The 23,843-nt window shown below is 50.7% G+C and overlaps 8 protein-coding genes across 8 annotated transcripts; 6 read left to right on the top strand and 2 right to left on the bottom strand.

Annotated features, from left to right (window-relative positions):
* The first annotated feature begins 768 nt into the window (after positions 1-768).
* Positions 769-1,531, top strand: BC939DRAFT_465617 (uncharacterized protein). The gene has a single exon (XM_051557533.1). The coding sequence runs from the start codon at positions 830-832 to the stop codon at positions 1,229-1,231; it is 402 nt and encodes a 133-aa protein (XP_051407593.1). The 5' UTR covers positions 769-829; the 3' UTR covers positions 1,232-1,531.
* Positions 1,532-2,692: 1,161 nt separating this feature from the next.
* BC939DRAFT_496582 (uncharacterized protein) lies at positions 2,693-3,363 on the top strand (the record flags this gene model as incomplete). Its single annotated transcript, XM_051559686.1, has 2 exons — positions 2,693-2,960; positions 3,169-3,363. 2 exons carry the CDS (start codon positions 2,693-2,695, stop codon positions 3,273-3,275), a joined length of 375 nt encoding a protein of 124 aa, XP_051407592.1. The 3' UTR covers positions 3,276-3,363.
* A 2,204-nt stretch (positions 3,364-5,567) lies between these two features.
* Positions 5,568-6,737, top strand: BC939DRAFT_532697 (uncharacterized protein; the record flags this gene model as incomplete). Its single annotated transcript, XM_051561668.1, has 3 exons — positions 5,568-5,801; positions 5,972-6,167; positions 6,361-6,737. 3 exons carry the CDS (start codon positions 5,568-5,570, stop codon positions 6,669-6,671), a joined length of 741 nt encoding a protein of 246 aa, XP_051407591.1. The 3' UTR covers positions 6,672-6,737.
* BC939DRAFT_465612 (uncharacterized protein) lies at positions 6,699-8,976 on the bottom strand. The gene is given in 5 exon segments (XM_051557532.1): positions 6,699-6,757; positions 6,768-7,359; positions 7,432-7,491; positions 7,523-8,042; positions 8,074-8,976. The coding sequence occupies 4 exon segments, from the start codon at positions 8,490-8,492 to the stop codon at positions 7,150-7,152; spliced, it is 1,209 nt and encodes a 402-aa protein (XP_051407590.1). The 5' UTR covers positions 8,493-8,976; the 3' UTR covers positions 6,699-6,757; positions 6,768-7,149.
* Positions 8,977-11,482: 2,506 nt separating this feature from the next.
* BC939DRAFT_465609 (uncharacterized protein) lies at positions 11,483-14,549 on the top strand. Its single transcript, XM_051557531.1, has 3 exons — positions 11,483-12,225; positions 12,394-13,122; positions 13,310-14,549. Exons 1-3 carry the CDS (start codon positions 11,811-11,813, stop codon positions 14,293-14,295), a joined length of 2,130 nt encoding a protein of 709 aa, XP_051407589.1. The 5' UTR covers positions 11,483-11,810; the 3' UTR covers positions 14,296-14,549.
* A 1,110-nt stretch (positions 14,550-15,659) lies between these two features.
* On the top strand, positions 15,660-17,736 carry BC939DRAFT_465604 (uncharacterized protein). The gene is made up of 4 exons (XM_051557530.1): positions 15,660-16,317; positions 16,465-16,745; positions 16,894-17,045; positions 17,160-17,736. Exons 1-4 carry the CDS (start codon positions 15,912-15,914, stop codon positions 17,701-17,703), a joined length of 1,383 nt encoding a protein of 460 aa, XP_051407588.1. The 5' UTR covers positions 15,660-15,911; the 3' UTR covers positions 17,704-17,736.
* BC939DRAFT_465602 (cytochrome b5-like heme/steroid binding domain-containing protein) lies at positions 17,726-19,264 on the top strand. Its single transcript, XM_051557529.1, has 2 exons — positions 17,726-18,325; positions 19,028-19,264. The coding sequence occupies exons 1-2, from the start codon at positions 17,872-17,874 to the stop codon at positions 19,234-19,236; spliced, it is 663 nt and encodes a 220-aa protein (XP_051407587.1). The 5' UTR covers positions 17,726-17,871; the 3' UTR covers positions 19,237-19,264.
* Positions 19,265-21,615: 2,351 nt separating this feature from the next.
* BC939DRAFT_428739 (nucleoside phosphatase GDA1/CD39) lies at positions 21,616-23,377 on the bottom strand (the record flags this gene model as incomplete). The annotated part of the gene is made up of 3 exons (XM_051553213.1): positions 23,056-23,377; positions 22,576-22,913; positions 21,616-22,491 (listed from the first exon to the last, which is right to left on the bottom strand). Coding segments are annotated over exons 1-3 (1,440 nt in total), but the record flags the coding sequence as incomplete, so codon positions are not given.
* Between the last annotated feature and the right edge of the window lie 466 nt (positions 23,378-23,843).

Raw genomic sequence — 23,843 nt, 5'->3', positions numbered from 1 at the left:
ACCAGAGATCTGTGCTGGTTGATTTTTTTGGTTAGAACTTATCAACTACAGGAGCTTTGCTTAACAAAATATTCATAATTGACAAGGTCTAACAAAAAAAATCAACCAGCATAGATCTCTGCTCAAAACGCAGAACCTGAAGGCTTAGAATGTGAGGAAGTATAGGTCTCACAGGCGCATTGCTGAGAACTGGCGGGTGTTGTGGGGCCTTGATAAACAAAAGAATTAAAGTTGACCAATCAGAGCACTGGGATTTGTCCCGTTTTGGCCCCAGCATATAGAACTTCAGCGCCCTATTTCTCATCAACCAGGGCCGGATCGATAAAAGGAAAAAATAGAAAGGAGGAGGAAGGGTTGGCAAACATTTCTATTAAATAATTTTGCAGCTATTGTTCGTCCCTCAAAGCTAATAGGAATTCCTCCTCTCACAAAAATTTACTGTCGGGACTAGATGTCCCGCACTGTACTGGTATTTGTATCCACCCATTTTTGGCAGGCATCCGTGTTCAAGCAGAAGAGTTACTCCTCGTCATCTGTGTGTGTGTGTGTGCGTGTGCGCGCGTGCCGAGTACAGTACGCCTTTTGGTGGGCGGATGAGTAAATGACATCGTTTGAGGAGGGAAAAAAAGACCCGCGTATCAGCTGTAACATGATCATGCGCACACGAAGCATGGCACACAGAATAGAAAACTGCCGAACCAAAGGGTAGGAACAGATAGATTATATATGTATATAAAGAGCCTCTGGACCAGTTCATCTTTCTCATTCATCTCTCCACCTTTTTTATTATCCCACGCATTCTCATTCCTTCCACCTCAGCTCATTCACCATGTCTTTTGCCGGCACCCCCCTCAACGGTCCTCTCTCTGCCCAGGAGTTCTACAAGCAGGCACTCGAGGAATCTGACGCAGGCAAGCGTCGTCGTCTTTTTGCGGATGCCCGCCAGTCAAACCCAGGCTCATATCAGCTCTGGGTGAAGGCGGCCGAGGTTGAGGAGCACTGGGGCGCGGATCAGGGCAAGCTGAAGGACCTTCTTGTCAGGGGCGTCACAGTTTTCAAGAACCCTGCTGGCCCGGCCTGCACCGAGAACCACGACCATTCGCAGCACGGCGTCACTGCACTCCATTCAATCGACAAGAACACATGGTTGTCAGAGGCGACTGCGGCTGAGCAGAGTGGCAAAGGAAAGACAGCTGCGGCGTTGCAGGAGGTCGTCGGCGAGGTGTTGTAATTGTATATATATTTTTTGTATAAAACCAAACCCACCAGTGGACAGGGGAGGACCAGGAGGCACATTCACTCGGATCAAAAGATCCCTCCCACCACCACTTGTGTTGAGTCCTCTTCACAAGGAACAATAAACTTCATCGTTCAGTTTTGTCAGCAAACAAGAGCGACTCCATTGTGGCGAACCAGTCAATTGGTCACAGGATGCAATCGACCCCGGGCTGAAAAACGGGCAAAGCAGATTCGCGTGAAGGGCCCCTTAGTTATGACCCATTTGGCACGTACTTGACACGTACTTGGCACGTAAAAAAACGATGACCGAATTTTATATTTTATTTTTACGCGTCGCCAGAAACCGATCCATTGAATGGTTGGGGTAATTGGCACCCTTGCTCATTACATCCCCCCCTCCCCCCCTCTATGGCATGATGTGATGCGGGCTGACTATGATGGGTACCCGTGTGATTTCTACTGTACTTCTCTAAGAGCAAAAAAAAAAAGAAAAAAAGAAGGGGCTCACGGCAGCATGTCTATCATGTCAATATACAAGCTACATCTGCATACACACTGCTGCAGATATAAAAAGAAAAGAAGCAGCAGTAGCAGCGAGACGTTCAATTGGACAGGAGGAACGCATGGAATAGAAACACAAAAATGCTCCGGGGAAGGGAGGGGGTATTCAGAAAGTTTACGTACAGTCGAGCCTCCTTAACAGTCCCATTTTGTATTCAATCCAATTGAAACTGGCGCTGTAAACTAAAAAAAAAATCTCAACACTTTTGTTCCCACATACACGCGTCTCGAGCCCATCCTCTCTGAGTACCAGAACACTCAATTACTAGGTTTGGGAGTTGAGACAAAGGCGGACCCAATTCAATTGTCTTCAACAAGAGCTCAGGGGACGATATGAAGAAACCATCGCCGATCAGAAGGACTTCTCTATCCTGAACTATCTCAGCATGATCAGTAGCAAAGGGCTTTTGCCAGCGATGGTCGAGGTCGCCCACGGGATAACAGGTTGCGAGCAATACGAAGGAGCTTTCCAACAACTGAAAGAGAACGATTTCGTGGTTAAGTACAACTCGATAACGATATGTGGGCGACGACGACGACGAATCTGACCTGGATTACGAAGAAACGGTGTCAGTAGTTAATGACCAAAGAGATGCACCAAGAGATGCACCAAGAGATGCACCAGGAGATGCAGGTAGTCGAACTCATTCTCCACGACCGCACCGTCGAGAAGGAGGTTCCCATCGAAGGATTCTCGCCACCCACCTTCAAGCCCCTACGCAGATGAGGTCTATTCTCAAGAATATCTCCCAAGGCGCTGTAAACGAGTTCATGTCTGCCGCCGCTGACATACAAGAAACCAATTACAATGTTCTGTCAAAGACTCGCCTTCAGGTCGCTCTGGACGATATGGATGTGTTCGTTGATTATCATAGGCTCGGCTTATAACATAATGCACCAGTTCAATTGGACTGACTGGACTGTTAAGGAGGCTAGCAATAACATGCACTTCAAAGGGCACAAGTGGGACGCCCGAAGGGCCAGGGACGCCGAGTACAAAAGCATAATCAATCGCCTGCTAAAGTTGGTTGGAGGTTCGATTGGCTACAGAAGGAAAGAAGCCAACAAGGTCATGATTGCGATTGGTCTTGGGCAGTTTTCCAGTGGAGCGAGGCTTTCCTCGCTGCATGAGTCGTTCATGTCGTACTTCGTCCAAAAAAGTAGGTGCCCTGTCGAAATATTAAATTAATTTTTAACATGGCCAGTGCGACGTGTCGGTGCGCGCTTTGCTTAAAAATCAAACGGGCTGTGCCTCAAGACGCCCATCTGTTCCTGCGGAGTTTACTCCGCACGTCAATACAGTCAATTCTGAATAGCAATTAATGATAACAGGAGAAATGGATGGTGCTTTTATTTTTCACTTGTTAGTAGTTGAATCTTTGATAAGAGTCCGGCCCACCATTGCGAGATATCGGTCGGGAGTTCCGAGCATAGGAAACTGCCGAAGTTCAACTGGTGTTTCCCTCTTGTGCTGAATGTTAGCGTTGGCGATCGTGGTCAATCTGTGCACCTGAAAGAGAGCATAAAATACGTCTCCATGCAGCTCAAGTTGATTCAGTTGAGAGGGCAAGGTGGATTGCGACTTTGCGTTACATTACGTGTTATCATCGCTACGCTTGAACCTGCATCGCCATGTACCACCCCTTTCACAAACAGTCATACTGGCAGCTGGGACATCCGAACCTTGAGAGGAAAATAGAAACACGGGGCCCTTCTTGAAGTCAGGACTGGAGACTGATCGCAATGCCTTGGTAAAAACTCAAATTGCTTACGTTAGATTACTATGCTAATTAAACAGTAAGTGTTAAGCAGCAGGCAGGCAGTGAATGGGAGAAGCACTCTTAAAGCGCCATCGGTTGCCCCCTTTGCTAAAGGACGCCACCGACGTGTGTTGTCCAACCATTGCGCTCTCACACCACCCACAAGTCCTTGCATAACGGTCCTGCGGTTGGCTGATGAGGATGTTTGATCCCCACCCGAGTCCACAACGAGAGCTTTTTAATCCATAGCGAATGTCTCCCCGTAATACGGGAGGACTATCCAAATATGAAGAGTCCACACCCACACTTTCTCTCAACTGGCACAAAGGACGACGCACCAAGCGCTTTACCTTGCTGCTAGTATTCTGGTCTGTAGTTGATCTGAGAAGAATACGTTGCGCGAAAGAGAGAGCAGCGAGACAAAGAATGAAGAAGCAAAAGAGAGGGCGAGAGAGAGAGAGAGATAGAGCAAGAGAGCGAAAGACCAAAGCGGTTCCTGGTCATAATAACGTCACCGAGGAGGCAACAACGTTCAACTATGGACATATCTACAGCTGCACGCGCATTTTTCCGCGCCCCCTGGATTAAGCTGGCTCTCTTGCGGCCAAGAGATTGATCTTGGCTCGGCCACGGACCACGTTGCCATATTTCAACCTGTGCGACGAATTGCTCCAATAACACCAACTCTTACCATACAGGACGGAGGATGATCCAACGTTTAAAAGGCTAGAATTTACGAGGACTATAGAAAGAGTCGACATCGAAGGATCAAAATGCAACGTCGCTATGAACTCTTGGCTGCCACACACCAGTGGAGTCGAATAATCAGGGATAGCTTCTACTGTCCTCTTCAACTATTTACGCCATTTCTGCGTATCTCATTTTCTGAGCATACCCTTTTACCACCGTCCTCTAGATCTTTCAGCGTCCCTCCTTTCTCAGCATGCCCTAGATTTTTTCGGCGTCCTTCCTTTTCTCAGCAAGTTCTTGATCTTTCCAGCGTCCCTGATTTTCTTCTGATAACCAGTCGCTACGCTATATAAACCTTGTGTTTTTACGTTTTCCTTCATCACTTTCCTCATCGCAATCCTCCTCTAGTCGGCCTATCCCGCTCAACATCTTCACTATACGACCCATCTTCCTCACCACTCTTATCATCATGGCAGCTCTCGCTATGGTCACCTCGGTTACCGCGGCGTATGAGAATTTTCAAGCGTGTGTCAAAAACTGTAAATCATATAACGGTGAGAGTTATCTCCACGGATGTGATGTACTCCATCACATTAACTGTATTGTCGCATGCGCGACCTAACAGTCTATATTCTTACAACACCGTAAGTTTTTAATGACGATTCTGCTTTGACAAACTTGTGCTGTAAGTAACTAGATACAGAATCATATTCTAACTCTCAATGGTCTTGCATGTTTTTTCACTACTGGCATCTTATTCACAAGAAGCGTCGCAGCACTACATTAGTTATCCGAACAAGGCAGACATATGCATGAGCATGAAGCAGCAACAAAACAAGAGGATGTTGTTCTTTCAAACAAATGTGTGTGCAACGGGCAATGAAGTGGCAATACCCCGTTCACTCAAATGGATCCGCGCGCAACTTAATGTCCACGACCGTCGCTCGCTTGTAACTGTGGGCACTTCGCTCTTTAATAGGCTCTAGGATACAGCGAACAACCCTCTTAAAGTTTGTCGAACAAACCTGTGCAACAAAGCGCAGCTCAGCAGAAAAGGCTGCTCGACTGCTTACAGCGCACAGTCAGTTACAACAATTAGCTCCTTACAGATTTCAATAAATGAAGATGACACATGTTTGGGTTCCTGGCCCTTGGATAGTAAGCTTGAGTCTTCATGTTATTCGACTCTGCCAGTTAAAAGCTAGGTCAAGAGGACGGCATTCTGCAACAACGACTTAACAAGCCGGGAGCTTCAAGTTGTGGCCAACCTCGCCAACACCCTTCGACCATCCGCGCTCAAGAGGTGACGAACCAAAGATGGCTCAAAGTACCGTCCTCGTTGCCTTGCGTGCTCCCATGGTCCTAACCTCTCATTTTGCGCGACATTTATCGCCTCAGCTCTCGGCTTCCTCTCTTCATGGCCTTCGCCTTGGAGTAGTAGGGATCTATGAAGTCCTCTGTACAGCAGAACCAGACTATTTCGACATAAACGAGGCTGCCGGCAGACCCTTCACGGATATTGCTAACGTTGCCAGGACGAACAAGCGAACTGTATTGTGAGGCCTTTTTCGACATAAAGAAAATGGATTGCGCTTCGCCGACTAGTGCGTATTATGTAATCGCTCTCGCTTATCTGGCTTTTTGGTGACTTGTGCTGAAACATACTGCTAACTGGGTATACCCTCTATTTTCTGATAGGATGATATTTGTCGACCCGGTAGACCGTCCGCATCATAGTGAGGAACAAGTACGATGAGCGCAAACGAGATAGGAGTTCCCGATCCGATGCGTCAAAGTGGACAACAGAGTTCGAGGCATCAGGCTTGACTACACGCGCAGTACAGAATCAAGTACAGAATCAAGTCCAGACAATGGCGGCCCAGGTGGAGCTGAAGGAGGTGGAGATTAAGAGGTTGCGTAAGGCAGTCGCCGACAAGGAGAGATGCCAGACTCTGGTCAGTCAAGCGCTCTACGACGCTACACCAAGGCCCCCTCTCAAACCGACGCACTCCAGAGTAGTAATTCGCAACCAATCACGTCGCAGCTAACTGCTTCCCAGTGGACCGTAGACCAAGTGAAGGCATATGCGTCGCTTCAAACCGCCCGACAGGCCTTGAGAAGCGATCGAAAGAAGCTCCTGTCTGGAGACATGGCCCTCCGACAGCTGCGACCAGATCAGTACTACTGGAGCAGAATAAGCAAGGCAGCAAAATCAGTTCTGAAGGCTACGGGGACGAGGACGCGTCCGGAACCGAGGATGCGGTTGCTACTTGGGATTGCCCCACGGCGGAGGACAAAGCTCAGCGTTTGGAAATATCAGATCGACAAAAATTCAATAGCAAGAACAAGAACAAGCTGATTGTGTTTGCTGGTACGGACTACGGACTACGGACTACGAACTCTGTACCGTGGCTTTATTGAACATCGCATAGATGAGATGAGATGCTCTACTTTTAAAAAAAGATGCACAAATCCTGGTCTACCTGGTCCAGTCAAATAAGAAGGGCTTGCGAGGGCAAGCTCGAACGTTGTATATTCATGTAAGCTACAAATACGGCTAGAAATATAATGACTATGATTAACGGTACGATCTCGGGAAAGCCCTGTTCGAGTTAGACTCGCTGCATCTTGCCCGCTGACTGTTCAGACATGGTGAATTTCTGCTTTTTGTGCCGGAGCTCGCGTTCTGGGATCTCAGAATGCATCTTCCTCAACAGACGAAGAAAAAAGCAATGTGGGATCACAGTGTACACTAGACTATCGTGGAGCTACATACTACTATCTTGGTCTGAAAGACGGCTTCTTGCAGATGTCACGGTTCGCAGTAATTTTTTCCAAAATCTTAATGTTGACATGCATGTCCTATTGCAGTGATGGGGAGAAGACGCTGCGTCTCCACTCAATAAGCTGGGCCACAGATCCCTGGTGATTTGCCGGTCGATGCTGATTTCAAATCAATCTTCAACACGAATTGCTTCACCGGCCGTATCAGCTTTGGGACTCTCTTATAGACTGTCCCTGTCGTAGATAAGTACTTCTGCTCTGGGAAGTTGTCATAAATCTCGCTTGGTACAATAAAAACTAGATGAGCGTCTCCAGAGGAGTGAATCTATCCTTTGTCCATGAGATTTTCGAGGAGCTTCGAGAACGGCGGCCCTTTTATGCCGTGTCTCTTGGATACCGTAACTTGAAACAAGTGTCCTGGTGACAATAGTAGATCGATGCAAGCGTAGTTATAAGTCTTTGGTATGCACAATGTCCCTGGAGGCCACTGTGGAAATCTCATCGAACAACTCTACGCTTGAATCGGCCAGGATTCTGAAAGTGGTATCCGACCCATCTTGAAGACCCTTGATTTGGAATTCGTAGCCTCCCTTTCGAAAGATGTGTTGTACATATAGCTCGAACATAGGTCCCTTAGCGGTTCCGACGTTGACGCCAATGAGTTTTTCCAAGATTTGTTGCCAAGTAACATCTTGCAGTGATTTGCCGATTTCGTCTGCGATATATGTTGACGCCCATTCCAAACGAAAGTCCTTGTGATCCTCCGTAGGCCAGCGGTGAAGTAGACGGCTGCTATATCCTAGCGACTCTCCCCCTTGCTCAAAACATTGCATCATCCTCAGCGGAGCTCTGACGAGATCGATGGCTTGCAAAACGCGTGCACACGCACTCTTCTTGGCACCGGCAGTATCACCGGGACCGAGGTTCAGTACATTCATTGGGGTTTCAAGGACATATCTTGGCACGCCGCCTACCATACCGTAGAGTTCCCCCATAGGTTCTTGGGAACTACTTTGAAGCCCTCAACACCGCCCGGCACCGCTCTAACTCCTCCAGCATCCATGGGGCCATATAGTAATGCCACGGTACTCGTTTGTCGACTTCCTGATATTGGTTCATCTCGGAATGTAGTGTCTTTGGCGATGCTGATATAATAGTCCTTGCTCTCTCCAGCAGCGGGTTTGGAGAGCTGTCGACTAAATACCACGTTTCGGGTAGATTGAGGAAGGGCCGAAAATCCTCGATGTCTCCATAGCGTAGAGTAGATAGCCCTCCATATACATAGCATTTGGATCCCCTTTTCTCCTGGAAAATCACAATGGATGGATTGTCGTCACTTCCTGTAGCAAGAAGTCGGATGGTGAAGTATACAAGGAAGGCTGATTTTCCGATGCCTGATGTTCCAGTGACAACAACGTGCATCTGAGCCCTATTCCTAGGACTCTCCTGAAATTTCATGGAAACTTCTTGGTAAAGGTCCTTGTAGGCTTGCCGAACATATAGGTCTTCTGTACCGACCACAGGAAATAAAGCGCTGGAATCGGGAGGTGTGGACAGTATCTCAATTTCTTGGAAAGATGAATTTCGGAGGGCAAGCGCTATCGTAGATAGCGAAACGTAACTGTTGTCCTCGTCAACCGAGGAACCAAGGAATCTAAGCACAGAGACTCTTTCTTTACTGTCAAGCCGAGAAAGGGCTACCCGGCCATTCACTGTAGCCTTGCCCGTAAGACTAGCTCCCTCAATCGCATCCTTCAACGAGCTCGTATCAAGACGGGTCTTCTTGGGAGGGGGCGCTAACAGGGGAATGGCGTACAGGCAAAGGTAAGTACTCAAGAACATTAGCAACACCAGCAGTGTTCATGACTGAATGAAAGACAAGAAGTGGTTAGAAAGGATCAATAATATCCACCCGCATCCTCTTCTCGGTTTCTTTTAAGAGCTATCGGAAGAAAAAAAAAAAAAAAAAAGAATAACGTAACATAAATAACACGCGCCAGAATATCAACCATCAATCTGTAGAGAGCCGAAGACATACCTGGCGGGGGTGGCTGCACAATGATGTATGTGTTGTCGTCAGGGCTCTCAGGGAACAGCTTGGAAAGGCATGTCCTTGGGTTGCCTAGCTTCGTCTTGTCATCCAGACCATCGAGCGTGATGATGCTCTCGTTCCCTGCATTCTCATCAATGGGGATTGTGGCTCGCCAGAGCACCAAGTCGTTGGCGTCGATGTGTTCAAACGCGCTTAGCTTTTCGGCCTTGATGAGGTCCTTGAGTGCACCAACGGTCTTGTCGGAGGATATCTCGACCGGAAACGCATTTGATGAGAGCTCACCGCTGATGACACAGAAGAGGGTGAGTGTGTTCGCCGCCATGGATGGGTGCCTGTTGGTAGCGGAGAAAGGTCGTGCCTGTGAATGGAGAAGTAGTGTGCCTTTGTGTGTGCGGATGGAGGGAGTAAAGAGTAAAAAAGAGCGTTGATGGTGGCGCGTCCTGACATGCCAGTCACAACTCAGCTGGAGAAACAAAATGTACTCCATCTCTAACGTACGCATGTCGAATATCTTATTTTTATCCAGAGAGTCAGACCGATGAGGATGAGTATATCGATATTGAAGGTATCGACGAGCCTCTGGAGGGGACAGACGCCTATATTAGGAGTACGTCTCGGCCTTCCTGCTCAAGAATGACGGCTACCCAGGCTATGAAGCTGCCCAAATCCAACAAGATGACCGCACGCCAGGTCGACAACATCTACACACGAAGGATAGCCAAGAAGTGAGAGAGGCGTTTGAGCCAGCAAGAAAACGACAATGTCCAAGCAGCGTGCCAGGAAATATCCAAACGAGAGATCTCGCTTACGGGGCAATAACTATCAAGGAAATCGATACGGCCCATGACGCTCGGAAAGATGCCCTTGATATCCTTCAGGCGTTCGAGTCCTCCCCAGCTCGCCAAAATGAAGTTACATACGCAGCAACTTCGAACAACACGCGCATGGACTAGGCTTTGTGCTAAGGAACGATCTTGGGTGCGACAGCATGCATAAGAGCAGGTTCATTTTTTTATTTATTTTTGGAATAACTTTTAACATCCATTACGGTGCTGGAGCTAACGTGTGTCGAATTCGAGCGATATCCGGCACGTGGACTGCTGCTCAAAGACGGCGCCTGATGTGCGTCTATCCTGTTAATAAGTGAGGCTGGCACCGGTGTAGGATTGTGCATTGGAGGTCATTTGAGGAGGGGTGACGAGGAGGGGTGGCGAGGAGAGCATAGGAGATACTGTACCGTTGCCATGACCGATGAATATCGTTCGTTCAAGACGTGTACCTTTTTGCTTCCACCAGGTCCGTCAAGTCCGGTCCCGTCGCGTCGTAAAGGATAAGATCAAGGTGATGAGTGTCCATGGCACAGTTGAATGTATCGATCCAGGGTGTCCGTGGTTCCAGTGCGGATATGTCATCAAACCCCGGGATTCGCACGCCGCTGTGACAATCACAATTGCAGGGGCCCCCGGTCCCCATGGAACCCAACCGCGCCTGTCTGACGCCTTTTTCCCGAGCTATTCCCGGCTCTATTGCTACCAGCACCACTATCACCGCTAGTCAGCAAGCACTGGGGTCATCTTCAAGCTTTTGACATCCAAGAGCGATACCATGGGGGCCCCCAAAGTGAAGAGGGGATTATGGTACGATGAAGGAAATATGCTGTTTCAGTGCTCTCGTATTGCATATTACTAACAGTTCAACTATGGGGACTGTAACAGTCTGATTCGCATGGCAAGCTCGTTTTGCTCCCGTACCGCCGAGCAGCGAAACGGGAAAAAGAAGCAGGGATCGAAAAGCCCTGTTTCTCTTTTAGGCTGGCCACTATATGTCATCCATTCCCATTCCCGGATGACAAAACAAGGCGAGACAAAAAAAAAAACCATCGATCCAGTGCAGTTTTAGGTCACGGTGGGAAGACTGAAAAGAAGGGGATGGATGGGCAGGCCGAAGTAGGGGTGAAAGAAAGGGGAGGGGGGAATGGACAAGCCATCCGTCGATGCGAGAGTGCAGTCGATCGCGCCTTTTGTTTCCAGCTGCAGTAGCTGTGGTCAACCCTGGGTTGTTCTTTTGTTCTGTTTCTCCCTCTGTTCTCACCAAGCAGGGTCTCTTCCCCGCATGCGAATGCAAACGAATGACTATCTTTCCGTGCGAATAAGCGCATGGAGGGCAGCTGGGGCGAGACAGACGAGTCGGTCCCGGCGGTGGTGATGACGGAGTGGAGTCATACACCCACCCCCACCTTGAAGTAATAATAATGCCATGGAAGTAAGGTTGGATGGTACATACAGTGCACAGGCTGTGGGCCAGCCAACCAGAAACCACACGTACACGATCTTCACCCCCCTCCCCTCCCCTCCCCTCCCCCCCACTCTCTCCCCCGTCCTCCTTTTGTTTCGCCTTTTCTTTTTCTCTCTCCCTCCTTTTCCTTCCTTCTCTTCCTTTTCTCTTCCATACTCTCATTGCTCTCTTCACTCTCCTCACTCTCTCCACCCTCTGCTACTCCCTCCATCGCCCACTCCTGCCACTGCAGCAGCAACACGGTTCTTTTTTCGCGTCATCGTCAAAGTCGCACTTTCGCCTCCGCCACTTTCCTTTTCTGTCGACTGTATATTTGTCATTCAAACCCTGACCCACCCCATTCCATTCCTTCCTTTGCCTTCCTTCGCCTTTTTTCGAATCCCTCCTTTCTCTCTCTCCCTGCCCATCTCTCCCCCATCCCATTCAAAATGACTGCAATGTCGAACCCGATGTTTGACGACTTTATCGAGCTCGACCTGCTCGACACCACCGAGACCACCAGCGACATGTTCTCGTACTATCTCGGTGGCGCCCCTGGTCTCGACGACAACACCCCCGACCTTGGGGCCGCCGCCGCAGCCCTCGTCGCCACCGCCCCAGACGAGTCCGTTGCCGCCCTGGACATTGACATTGACATCAAGCGTGAGGACCTCTCTGACAGCGATACACACATGCTCCTCGATCCCTCCCCGCTCAACCAGCCCCTTGAACTCTCCCCAGACGCGCACCTGACTCTAGTCAGTCCAGATCAGTTGACGATTGCGCCCCAGGCCACCGTTTCTCTCGCCACCGTCTCTCCCGCGTCTGCTGCGGATGTCTCCGAGGCTTCTACGACCACTATCGGTATGAGCAAATTGCATCTTTCTCGTTCTTCATTGCTCATAGCCCCCATGATCCATTTTGGGTGCGCCGTTCCCAACAATGATAATGATAGATCGTGGATGCAGCAATTCTTGGTATTTAAGAATGATCAGCTGACCTCTTTCTTGTCCTTAACCCCATCCTCTACAGATGCAGCGTCTGTGAGCACACCGTCCAAATCGACTGCAGCTAAGCGGTCCAGTCCTGAGCCGTCAACTGCGGCGCGCAAGCATGCCAAGACAGAGTCGGTGTCAAAATCAAAATCCTCCGCCACATCCGCTCGAAAGTCCTCTACATCTGCCGCCAGTCCTACAACAGCAGTTGCTGCAGCGCCATCCAAGGCCTCTAGCGCCACCAAATCTACCGCATCATTATCTTCGCCATCATCTTCATCGATCTCTACACCAACATCCTCTTCCAGTACAACAAGCGCATCCTCGTCAGAATTCACAGCAGAATCCCTCACATCAACCGCTAACACGACCTTGTCCCCAGCAACACTACAATTCCTTTTGCAGCAACAGGGGGACACTCCGCTTATCCCTCAGTTGTTTACGGGCAAGCTTTCGCGAGAGGAGATCGAGGCTACTCTGGCCCGCTTGCTCGAATCCACAAAGCATCTGATCGCCACTACTGAGGATGTGGTTCCAATCAAGGAGGAGGATTCCCAAGGACATGGTTCAGACGACGATTCGGACGACAACATGGAGAGCGCAGAGAGTGCCGAGGCTGCGGAGCAGACCCACGGTCTCAAGACGCAGCCGGGCATCAAGACGGATGATATCCCCTCATCTACAGATCTGAAGAAGATGACCTCGAAGGAGCGTCGACAGCTCCGTAACAAGATTTCAGCACGGAATTTCAGAGTTCGGAGAAAGGGTGAGTAATGAAGCTCATTTGTCTGTTCTTTTGTTACTTCGGTGCAGCATTCGTCTCTGTGCAACTATATCTCTCCACAAAACAGGAGATATCAGATGATGGTCTTTGCGCACATGCGTTCATATCATCACCCCCTTTTTTCTTTTCTCTACATTTCAACTGACAATTTTTTTATTGTTTACGATAGAATACATATTTACTTTAGAAGGGCAGGTCCTGCAACATAAGACAGAGGCAAGACACTTGCGCGAAGCGGTGACGCTGGTGCAGGAGGAAAACCAGCGGCTCAAGAGCGAGCTTGAGTCGGTCAGGCGTCAACTGGAGGGGACCACGATAAACAACAGTGCAGCTACTGCTGGAACCAGTGTTGTCACTGCTGCGGCGTCTTCAGAGCAAACGCAGTCCATCGTATCTACAGCGCCACTGTCCAAGGAGAGTCAGAGCCTTTTGACCTCGCTCCTGAACCGCAACGTAAGCTCAGCACTGAACGCCAATGCCAAGAGCAACCTGACCCTGACTCTGCCCCGGCCACAGTCACCGATCCTTACGCCCAACACGCACAAGGACGTGCCCAATTCATCTTCGGGCAGTGCAAGCCAGAACTCGTGGAAGGACAAGAACCCAATCATGGTCCACACGACTTTGGTCCCCGAGATCTGCCTCGGCGATGAGTTTCAGTTTGGTGGCAAGGCTGGTCAATCCAAGGATGATGTGATGATCGATCGGCCGTGGATGAAACTCGGTGATGTTGTTCAGGAAACAAAGTTTGATGCCAATCCGTTCTGGATCTCGGGCGTGATCTTTGAGCTGATGAAGACGTTCACGAGCATGACGATGGCCATGTCAAGCCCAGAGAGTGAGATTGCTACAGTGGAAGAGACCATGGATAACGATGTGGAGTCGGATGCGGATCTGGACTGGGAAGTGCAGCAGAGCCTCTGGGCGTTGTCACAAGGTGAGGATGAGGAGGAACAGATCCAGCTTCTGTACGATCTGAGCCAGCTACAGGTTTCTTCAGCTGCCCGCCCCGAGTCACCGGCGCCGGCGCAGGAGGACCCCAACATGCTTGAATGGCTGTATGAGTCGATGATGGCTCGCCTGGTGGACATGGACCTGCAGAGCACTCAGGAACCGTCGTCGTTTGCACCTCTCTCGGAGGCTCACATGGCGTAAAGTGTTGCGCCTTATGGGACCCAATCTGATCTACATGTGCCCTTTTTTTTTCTTCATTTACAAAAGAGATTCAAGTAGAGATTTTCCTTGTGTATAGTCTTCCTCCCCCCTTCCTCTTCTACTCCATTGTTTTTATTATTGTACCTGTTGCTTCAGTTCCCCTGTAATCTCTTTTTCTTATTCTTCCAACCTTGTGCTATATTCTCTCACCTTCTCTATTTGTGCAATTAAAGATTCATAACCAAGAAAAAAAATACCTCAGTGATGGTATTGAAGAGGGAAAATGGTAATGAGATTGCGTTGGTGCCACAACGGTAGATTGCATGAGCCGTGCATAAGAAGGGCTGTGGATGTGATGGACTCTGAAAAAAGAAAGAAATGGAGCATGACACCTCGATTACCATATTCAATCCAAAGCAACCTTAACCCAAATGAAATGATAGCATTCCAAATGCCGATGTGTCCTAGGCGTGCGCGCCTGAATCAAGGGTGTTTGTAGCGTATTAGACTGGTGTGTTGCTGTGGACGCGGCCGCCGCCCCTCGCCCTTCGCCCCTTCCTCCTCCCTGTAGACAAAGTCCTCCAGTACTTCAAGCAGTTGCACACACCCACTCGCTCTCTTTTCTTCTTCTCTCCCATTCACTCTCACTCTCACTCTTACTTGCCCCACTTTCGCATTCACACTTGAATCCCCTCCCTGAGTCAAACCCAACCCCCTCTTCCCTTTTCAGGCACACGACACAGCCCTCCCTGGTTCCAAAGTAATATACAAGGAAAAAAAGGAGCAACAGAACTCGGCACCACTCACTTTCTGTTTCACCCATGCAGTCCTCGTCCAGGCCCCATCTTCAGAACAACACCTCTAAAACCTGTCTCGGATCACTGGCAATTTCTCCCTCGCCTAATTCCATTACTGCAAAAGCAACGACAGACCATACAACCCCCCGACAGACGACTCGGACTGGATCGACTGCCGTCCACACCAGACAGAAAACACTGCTGATCAGTCTGTTCAGTGCCCTTGCCCTGGGGCTCGCCCTTGGCAACGGGTTCCTCGGCAGGCCTGGCATTTCATACGGTGTGGCAGAGGCGTACCCGATTGTCCATCCGGTGCACCAGAGGGTTCAGATCGACCATGTGGTCCCGGTGAGAGGATCCGTGGAGGAAGTGGAGATGCAGAGGAGTTTGGTCCAGTCCAGTGGATCCATGCGTGTACCTGAGGATGAAGAACATGCACAGCAACAGCAACAGCAACAGCAACAGCAACAGCAACAGCAACAGCAACAGCAACAGCAACAGCAACAGCAACAGCAACAGCAACAGCAACAGCAACAGCAACAGCAACAGCAACAGCAACAGCAACAGCAACAGCAACAGCAACAGCAACAGCAACAGCAACAGCAACAGCAACAGCAACAGCAACAGCAACAGCAACAGCAACAACATCAGCGCAGGAAGCGTGGTCGAGGACAGGATGACAATGGCGGCTGGGTTGCAAGTCGACACGATGTTCACCACGTTCAGAAATCGAACGGACCAGAACAGTCGCCAAAGAAGAAAAACACAACGCCCACTCGGAAGTCGGAACAGGAACTATTTCAGAAGCTGTATCTGGAGATGGCTTCCCGCATCACAAAGAAGAGTGTCCAGGAGATGGAGGAGGTGGTTCACAGACTCAACCAAGAACTGGAGACGGAAGCGCACAAGGAGCGGTATCAGGGAAGGAACGGAACCAATGATAAGGATGATGATCTGGGAGCCGGGAACGGGAACTGGGGAGGTGAGGGCGGAGCTGGGGATGACCAAGGTGGAGAGATCGAGACCAGTGTGGTGGGACATGCCTGGGTACCGAAGCATGATCTGAGGAAGAAGATGCATAAGAAAAAGGGGAGGTGGTGGGGGGATCGTGCCGCTGTTCAGGTGCGGGTGAATGGGCCCGTTGGATACAGACGGATAGCCAAGAAGGCTCCTGCTATCTTTTACGTGCCACATCAGGACGATGATGCTCTTGCGATGGCTCTCTGTAAGTGTTTTTTTTTTTTTTTTTTTTTTACAAATGACACAATTGCCCCAAATGACATTTGAGTGAGGACGGGATCAAAGTTTCTTCTTTGGAGTGTGGTTTTTGTTACTGACGTTCTGTACCTTTTTCTACTTCTTTTTTGATAAGCAATCCGCGAACACATTGAGCGGGGACACCGGGTGATTGTGCACCTGTACTCTGACGGCGTCAACCCCTTACTCCGCGACATCGTCGCAGGCCACCGATTCAACTTTACACTGCAGGATGAGGTCACTGGACGGACACACGAATTCAGGAACAGTCTCAAGGCCATGGGGGTCCTGGACGAGGATATCCAGGAGACCGGATGGAGTGACGTAGAACCTTATATGAATTACAGTGCCTTCAAGGAGAGGCTGCGGGGCCTGATTGTCGAATATGAGATGAAGGTGAGTAAGCGAGAGAGAGAGAGAGAGAGATGGAGAGTCATTGACTGGGTGGTGCTGGGAACAAAAAGGTGTCCCATAAGGGTTTGTATATAGTGTACTAGAGTGCTGACCCCTCCCAATCACCCATATATTGGTCTTTTTTCTTTAGTACCCCGGCGCGTCGCACAAGTGCATCAGCGGAGAGTACGATCGCGACGGCACTGGCAGGAACCCGACCCACCGCGCCTGTTGGGACGTGGCCACCGAACTCTTGAACGAGCACCCTCATGGCTGGCCTGCCTCACGCCAGCTCTGGGATTTGTATGTGCCTTTGCTACCTATACATCATGTCGAAGCCTTTTTTTTTTTTTTTTTTTTATTTATTTGCTGGGATACTCATATCGGACACGCGTTTCTTTTCCTGAACGAGAATAGTCGGTTCTATAGGACATACACGTTCTACAAAGCCCAGGAGCAGCGATCTGCTCAATACATCCGTTTCCTGCCCCAGTACCTTAGTTCCAAACAACGTGCCCTGGATCAATACAAGCGATGGGTTCCCGAGAACGGCGAATTCGCATGGGGTTACCATTCGGTCCAGTACCTGATCGATGCCTCCTACACCGATCCACATTTGTACATCGATATGCTCGACAACGACCCGGTGAACCCTCATAACTGGATCGCGGCAAGTCAGGGCGGCAGCGGCGACGGGACCTTGGAGAGTGTCCCTGGGCGTTATGAGCATACGGCGAACGGCACACGACTGTTGGTGGGAGCAGACGAAGGGTCTGCGGAAGGTGCGAGCGGTAGTGGTGGCCACGTCGCTAGCGGAAGTGATGTTGATGATGATGATGATAAGGGGTGGACCGAGGCGGAGAATGCGAACCGGAAACAGTTTATAAAGTCGGTTGAGGATGCGATCAAGAAGCCGGAGGGTCGTGGGTACACCTACAGGGGAATGCCGCCATCCGCATGAGGAAGGGAGTATGGCGACAAGGGGGGGGGGGGGGGGGGGGGGATTGAGAGTGTTGAGGATATAGACGCATAGACAGCATAGACAGCATAGACGCATAGACGCGTACACACACACACACAGCTGTAAATTGAATAGATTGAATGAAGCATTTTGTTTTTGTTTGTTCGCATGATTGCATTCGGACTCCAATTGGCTGCTGTGTCTTCTCGGACCACACATCACCCAAAGGACACTTTGACAAGACAAAGACACTTCTTTCTTTCTTTCTTCTTCTTCTCATCCTTCCTCGACTCATCACCCAACCCACCGAATCAACCGCCAGGCACCACCACCACCACTACCCACAACACAGACTCAGAAACCCCAATGTCTTCGCTCGCCAACCCCGTCAACTGGATCCTAGCCGCGGTCCTGGGCTATATCTCCTACAATTACTTCTCGGCCTCTGCAGCGCCCCCACCAGCAGCAGCAACCCGTCCCAAGCAACCGGCCCTGGTTTTTAAGGAATACACCCCCAAGGAGCTGGCGGCCTTTGACGGTCGGACGGCGGAGACCAGGATCTTGATGGCCGTCCAAGGAAAGGTCTTTGACGTGACCCGGGGACGGAACTTTTATGGACCAGGTAATTGACAGACAGACACACAGACAGACAGACAGACAGACAGACAGGCAGACTATGGACGTTTATGGGGGGAAGGTACTCAGGAACAGAACAGGATGCGCTTTCAACTTTTTTTTTTTTTTTTTTTCCCCCGCCTGATGAGGATGAGGACGAGGATGGGATGAGAAATGAGCTCAGACAACGACGATGACAACGGCGTCGGTAGCAAAAGTCCGACAGCAGTGAACAGTCCATTTCAACGCCAAGACCCCGAACCCTTCGGGTCCATGGTCCTTTGTGAACCGAGAGAAGGAACCCCCTCCCTCTCTCCCTCATAGCAGCCCTGTCTTTTTTTTTTTTTTTTTTTTTTTTTTTTCGTTTTTGTTCGATCGACCCGACCTTCAGCTACAGCCCACGTAATATCGGATGGGGTAGAGAAAAAAAAAAAAAAAAAAGAAGCGCGCAGTAAGCAGGATGCGGGACCCGTCATGGGGAACATACCTGTTATTTTTTATTTTGCCTGCCCTGCCTGTGTCTTCTTTCCCAGCGGGATCGCTCTGCATGTTTGCATGGCAGGCACCCTTCCTTGCTCCACTGCGCACAACGCCCAACCTGACTCTTTTAGAAACCCTTCCCCCTAATTAACTCGTTTTCCTCTTTCTCTCCCTCGACGTTTTTTTTTTTTTTTTTTTTTTTTTTTTTGTTTTTTCTTTTCTGGGATAGACGGCCCCTATGGAAACTTTGCGGGCCGGGACGCCTCGCGTGGACTCGCCAAGAACTCTTTCGACAAGTCGATGCTCTCGCCCATCGACGGCCCCATCGACACCCTCGAGGGCCTCGACGATGACGAGAAGGAGGCCCTCCACGACTGGGGCGCGCTTTTCGAGGGCAAATACCAGCTCGTCGGCAAACTCGTCGAGAACAAGGATTGAAAAATAAAACAAATCATTTCTATCTTAGCTTTGAAAAAAACTCCCCCATCGAGAGTGAACATGGTCGACGTTTTGCATTTTTTACACATATAATAGGAAAAAAGAAGACCATCTGGTTCCATGCTCTTGGTTAAAAAGACAAGATGCGTACTATTAGGATATATTATCTAGCCCCTCCCCATTAGAGGGGTATAGGTTAATCTTCTAAAAAAAAAAAAAAAAAAAAAAAAAAAGACGCCGGTAACTGTCCGTACTCCCTCCCACCCCTTAGGGCGACAAGAGACCACCCATACTACTCCGTCGCGCGTTCTCACTACTAGCCCTCGACACCAGCTGCTGATCCTGCTCCGACACGTTATGTCTCCCAAGGACCAACGAGCTTGTACTCGTCGAGTTCTTCTGCGGGTTCATCATCATCGGACTCACGCTCCTCGCCCCCGTCAGTCGTGCCCCCGCCGGGAACAGCCCCGCCAAACTCGGTCGTCCCCTCGGCTGCTGCTGATGGACGCTATTATTCCCCCCGGCCGACGACTCCCCGCTGACGTACCCTCCCTCGCTCGCAGACTCGTTATCGTCCAACGTCGTCATCGCCCCGCCACCGTACCCAAAATTGGTCCCGCTGAGCAGACCCGTCGACCGCTGCTTATACCTCGACCCAGTAGACGCCGACGTCGACGTCGACGTTGACGGTACAGCATGGCTCGACTGCGAGTGCGAAAGCCCTCCCTTGGAATGATGGGACGACGACGACCACGAAGAGGACTCCTTCGCAAACGGGATCGCGCTGCTCGATCGAACCGGCTGACGAGAGTACTGCTGTTGATTCATCTGTACCTGTTGCTGAAACTGTTGGTACGAGGACCTATTATGCTGCCCGGTCTTCGAATGCGCCTGCGCTTGATGTTGGTCGTCCATGTATCCGTCGCCCTCATCGTCGCTGTCTCTACTATCCGGACTCCAGTCATTACGCTCGTCTGTTGCAGAGTGGGCATATCCGGGTGCGAATCCGGCTGCGTGGGGCCCGCTATGACCGCCGTTCATGACAGCGGACAAATTCACAGTCGAGGACGGGGCAGAGGTGGACCCGTCCTGATGGACGAGCTGTTGCTGCTTATACCGCGCCATGGGCGTCAGAAGCGGGCTGTGCCCGGACGCATGGCTGACGGCGTTATAGCTCCTCGAAGCCGTCAACAGCGATGGCACTGGCGGATCATCCATCTCCTCCTCCGGGATCCAGCCCTGTCTCCATCCTGATGCGCCTGTGGCCGCTGCTGTGGTCGTCGATGGAGGCTGAAGATAGTCGTTCGGGCTGTTGTTGGGCTGCTGTGGAGCCGCACTGCCGGAATTAAGATAATTAGGTGTATTAGTGGTATTGTGTGTAAGGTTGCTGCTGCTGAGGTTCGCGCCGTTGCTGCCGCTCCATAGGCCAGATAGGTTCGTAGACGATCCTGAACGCGCCGTCAGTTCCACGGAACTCTGTGGCGCCTTCTGTAAAAGTGCCGTGTTGACAACACAACCCTCGGCCGCGCTCTGGCTCCCGCGTCCGTCCTTGGTCATCCACGAATGAGAATCACCAGAGAGTCGCTTCTTGTTGATCCTGAAGAACTTTGGCAACGTCTTGGGTGGACGCGAAGAACCCGAGGGACTAGAATGTGAACGGTTGTAGCCCATCTCATAAGGCCCAGCAGAGTGGCCACTCTCGGGGATGGAGCTGAGTCCAGAGGAGCCAAAACTGCCCCCGGGGGTGCCGCCGTGATGCCCTACGACACCCGACATGGGGATCGTGGTTGAAGTGTTCGTGCTGCCGTCGTATCCTCCGATCGCGATCGACTCGATCATCTCCTCACCCCGTCCAACCATGGGATCGAAGCTGCTGGGCTCCGGCCAGATGCGCGATGTGATCGACCACCAGACCGAGCGCGTGTGGTGCACAATAGAGAGGTACATGACCTTTAGACTCGCCCGAGGATTGAACGTCCGTCCATACGACCCTGGAGATCCAGCGGTTCCGGATTCCAGTGCGCTATAATCCGCACCCGAAGGTCCGCTTGTTCGACGGAACCGTCCAAAGAACGGCAGCCCGCCTCCACCACCACCACCAGAGCCGCCAGAGGAAGAGGACCCAGGATTGAGCCACCGCTTGATGACAGACCACGACTTTGACGATCGTGACCGATAGATCCAAAAGATAGCCAGCGCAAATAAGACGATCACCAGCAGCATAAAGTTGTTGTAACTGTCAAGCATCCGTTCCGGATACGAGTCCTCGTGCGGTGCTTTGTGGTCTGCCGGTGGCAAGATCTGCTGGGTTGGTCTGTGACCCCCGTGGATGCCGCCAGAATCAGAGTTTCCAAAGGGCCCCAACGAACCACTCGAGATCAACAGCATCGCCCCCAGTGTCCAGGTCACCTGAATATCCTTGATGGCGTTGATGCTCTGGAAAGGCGGCCTCCAGTTCTTGTTCTTGATGGACTCTTCTGCCTTCTCCAGGACCTCGTTCGACTGCTCCTCCGATCCAATGGCTCCCTTCTCACCAAACCGTGGCAGGCCGAATCCGCCGTGCAACACATTCGAGAGCCACGCGGATTTGAAACACTGCATTTCCAGTCGATCCTGTGATTGTCCCTGATAATCCGGTCGTGCCTTGATGTCCTCCCATTCAGAATTACAAAACTCGGCCGACTTTTGCTCGAATTCCGCATAATCGTAGGCGCCCCCGAGACCGAGGATATCATGGGACGAATACCAGTACTCCGAGACCCCGATGAACGTGTTGATGTTGAAGTCGATCGGCGGGGTGTGGACGCCATTGAAGAGACAGGGGACGTCGGTACATTCCTTGTCCTTGTTCAACAGCATCTCGACCCTCTTCAGACATTCCGTGAACGACCCTGAACCCATCAGGGGCACATGCGGTATGGTGTGCGTTTCGCTGAGCTGCAGGTTCTTTGGCAGACAGGGGTCTTCGATTGTGATCTGAACCCCTGGTTTCGGTGACTCGAGCAAGTCCTTGTTGGTCGACAGCAGATAATCCTTCACATACCGTCTCCGTGCCTGATTCGATCCATAGCCCAGGAATGTGGTGACAAACACATGGTACTCGAGGGTCTGGCCGTCCAGGGTGTTGAGGCTGACCTTGGTCAGGTCGTTGGCATGTTCCTCTGAAGCCGTGGGTGATGGCTCGAATGCAATCTGGGTACTGGCTCCACCCATGTCCAAGAAGCCGAGCGTGTGTCGATGTGGCATCGAATCCGTCTGATCATCCGATCCGTTGTTGTGAGGGTCTATCGAGGGCACGGACTCTGTATCCTCGGAATTGTGCTGCTCAGACTCTGGCACCACAGACTCGATCATCTTGACGCCTCCGTTGTCGAATCCGCCCATCAGGTAATTGATAGCGACCCATCCGTAGATGCCCTCTTCCTCTCCTGTGATGTTTTTGATGTGGTCTTTGCACTCGCCAATATGGAAACTGTAGTTTTCTCTGATGTAACTACAGGAATTGGCGAGGATCTGTTCCCGGATATCATCCTGGACGAGACGGAGGCCTGCTGTAGCAAGGAGGTAGATGGGCGTGCGATGGATCTCGGATTCGGGGATGATCTCCAGGGCGTGGTCGAGGAGCGGTTCCAGATGTTCGCCCACATCCTCTGGTCTGTCCTTGAAATCCGCAATGCCTACAATAAATAACAAGGGCGTCAAGAAAAAAAAAAAAAAATGCCGAATTAGGGTCCCTGGTTCCTGAAAGGGCTTTTTTATTTTTTTTATTCGTGCGTTGTCCTCCTTCAATTGGCTCCTGGGGACCCGAGTAAACGGTACCTGGTTCGGTTTTCATAGTCCAGTCTGCAGAGTGCGGGGAATCCGATTCGACTCCTGGTTCGATAGTGGGTAGCACGCCGACGAGGTCGCGGGCAGGGGCGGTTTCTTTGAGGTGCTGGCGGTTGATCCATGAGTAGATGTGAATCCTTGAGCCTGATGAGCCGGCATCGATGACGATTCCGAATTGCCGGTTCTGCAGCCATGTTTCGGAATGTCTAGCGCTCATTTCAGAAGCAGAGAGCAAAGAACGATAACGACAATAACGAGAATAACAAAAAAGAAGAAAAAAGAAAAAAGAAAAAAGAAAAGAAAAAAAAAAAAATGGAGGGAAGATGGGAGGGAGGCTGTTGAGCTGTGAAAGATGGAGTGTTGATGAGTGAGTGAGTGCGCTGGGTGGGACGAGTGTTCGAAAAAGAGAGATGGTCAAAAAGAGACAGGCAGGGCTGTAGGACAGGGGAATCAGATGCAGAGGCTCGTCCTTTGTTGTCTCGCACTCAGAGATGAAGGGGCATGGAGCAGATGCAGAAGGAGCGGAGTGAAGAGGAGTGAAGAGGAGGGGAGGGGAAGAAGGATCGCAGGGTGCGGAGGGCGGTGATGTCGGAGGATCTCTTTTTTAAAGCAGGGTGCACTCTGCACTCTGCACTCTGCACTCTACACTCTGCACGGCCTGCTAAAAATAATTCCAGAATAGAAGACACAATTCCTGTTCGTTCTCTTGTCTCGCTGCATTACATCGACACATCGACACCTTCTCTTCCTCACTCTCACTCTCGCTCTCCTTCTCCTTC

Source organism: Gamsiella multidivaricata (genome assembly GCF_025024155.1).
Source record: "Gamsiella multidivaricata strain RSA 2152 chromosome Unknown BC939scaffold_91, whole genome shotgun sequence".
Lineage (NCBI taxonomy): Eukaryota > Fungi > Mortierellomycota > Mortierellomycetes > Mortierellales > Mortierellaceae > Gamsiella > Gamsiella multidivaricata.
Note: the sequence above shows the minus strand (reverse complement) of the source record. Positions and strands in the feature narration are given on the sequence as shown.

Excerpts from the sequence above, each read along its gene's own strand:
- BC939DRAFT_465617 (XM_051557533.1), top strand. The coding sequence starts at position 830 with ATGTCTTTTGCCGGCACCCCCCTCAACGGTCCTCTCTCTGCCCAGGAG.
- BC939DRAFT_465602 (XM_051557529.1), top strand. The coding sequence starts at position 17,872 with ATGATTGCATTCGGACTCCAATTGGCTGCTGTGTCTTCTCGGACCACA. Across the intron at positions 18,326-19,027 it reads ACGGAACTTTTATGGACCAG|ACGGCCCCTATGGAAACTTT; the intron begins GTAATTGACAGA and ends TTTCTGGGATAG.
- BC939DRAFT_465609 (XM_051557531.1), top strand. The coding sequence starts at position 11,811 with ATGACTGCAATGTCGAACCCGATGTTTGACGACTTTATCGAGCTCGAC. Across the intron at positions 12,226-12,393 it reads GGCTTCTACGACCACTATCG|ATGCAGCGTCTGTGAGCACA; the intron begins GTATGAGCAAAT and ends CATCCTCTACAG. Across the intron at positions 13,123-13,309 it reads TTTCAGAGTTCGGAGAAAGG|AATACATATTTACTTTAGAA; the intron begins GTGAGTAATGAA and ends TGTTTACGATAG.
- BC939DRAFT_465604 (XM_051557530.1), top strand. The coding sequence starts at position 15,912 with ATGGCTTCCCGCATCACAAAGAAGAGTGTCCAGGAGATGGAGGAGGTG. Across the intron at positions 16,318-16,464 it reads TGCTCTTGCGATGGCTCTCT|CAATCCGCGAACACATTGAG; the intron begins GTAAGTGTTTTT and ends TTTTTTGATAAG. Across the intron at positions 17,046-17,159 it reads TCACGCCAGCTCTGGGATTT|TCGGTTCTATAGGACATACA; the intron begins GTATGTGCCTTT and ends GAACGAGAATAG.
- BC939DRAFT_465612 (XM_051557532.1), bottom strand. The coding sequence starts at position 8,492 with ATGAAATTTCAGGAGAGTCCTAGGAATAGGGCTCAGATGCACGTTGTT. Across the intron at positions 7,492-7,522 it reads TGTTCGATGAGATTTCCACA|ACTTATAACTACGCTTGCAT; the intron begins GTGGCCTCCAGG and ends TGCATACCAAAG. Across the intron at positions 7,360-7,431 it reads GACACTTGTTTCAAGTTACG|ATTCACTCCTCTGGAGACGC; the intron begins GTATCCAAGAGA and ends GACAAAGGATAG.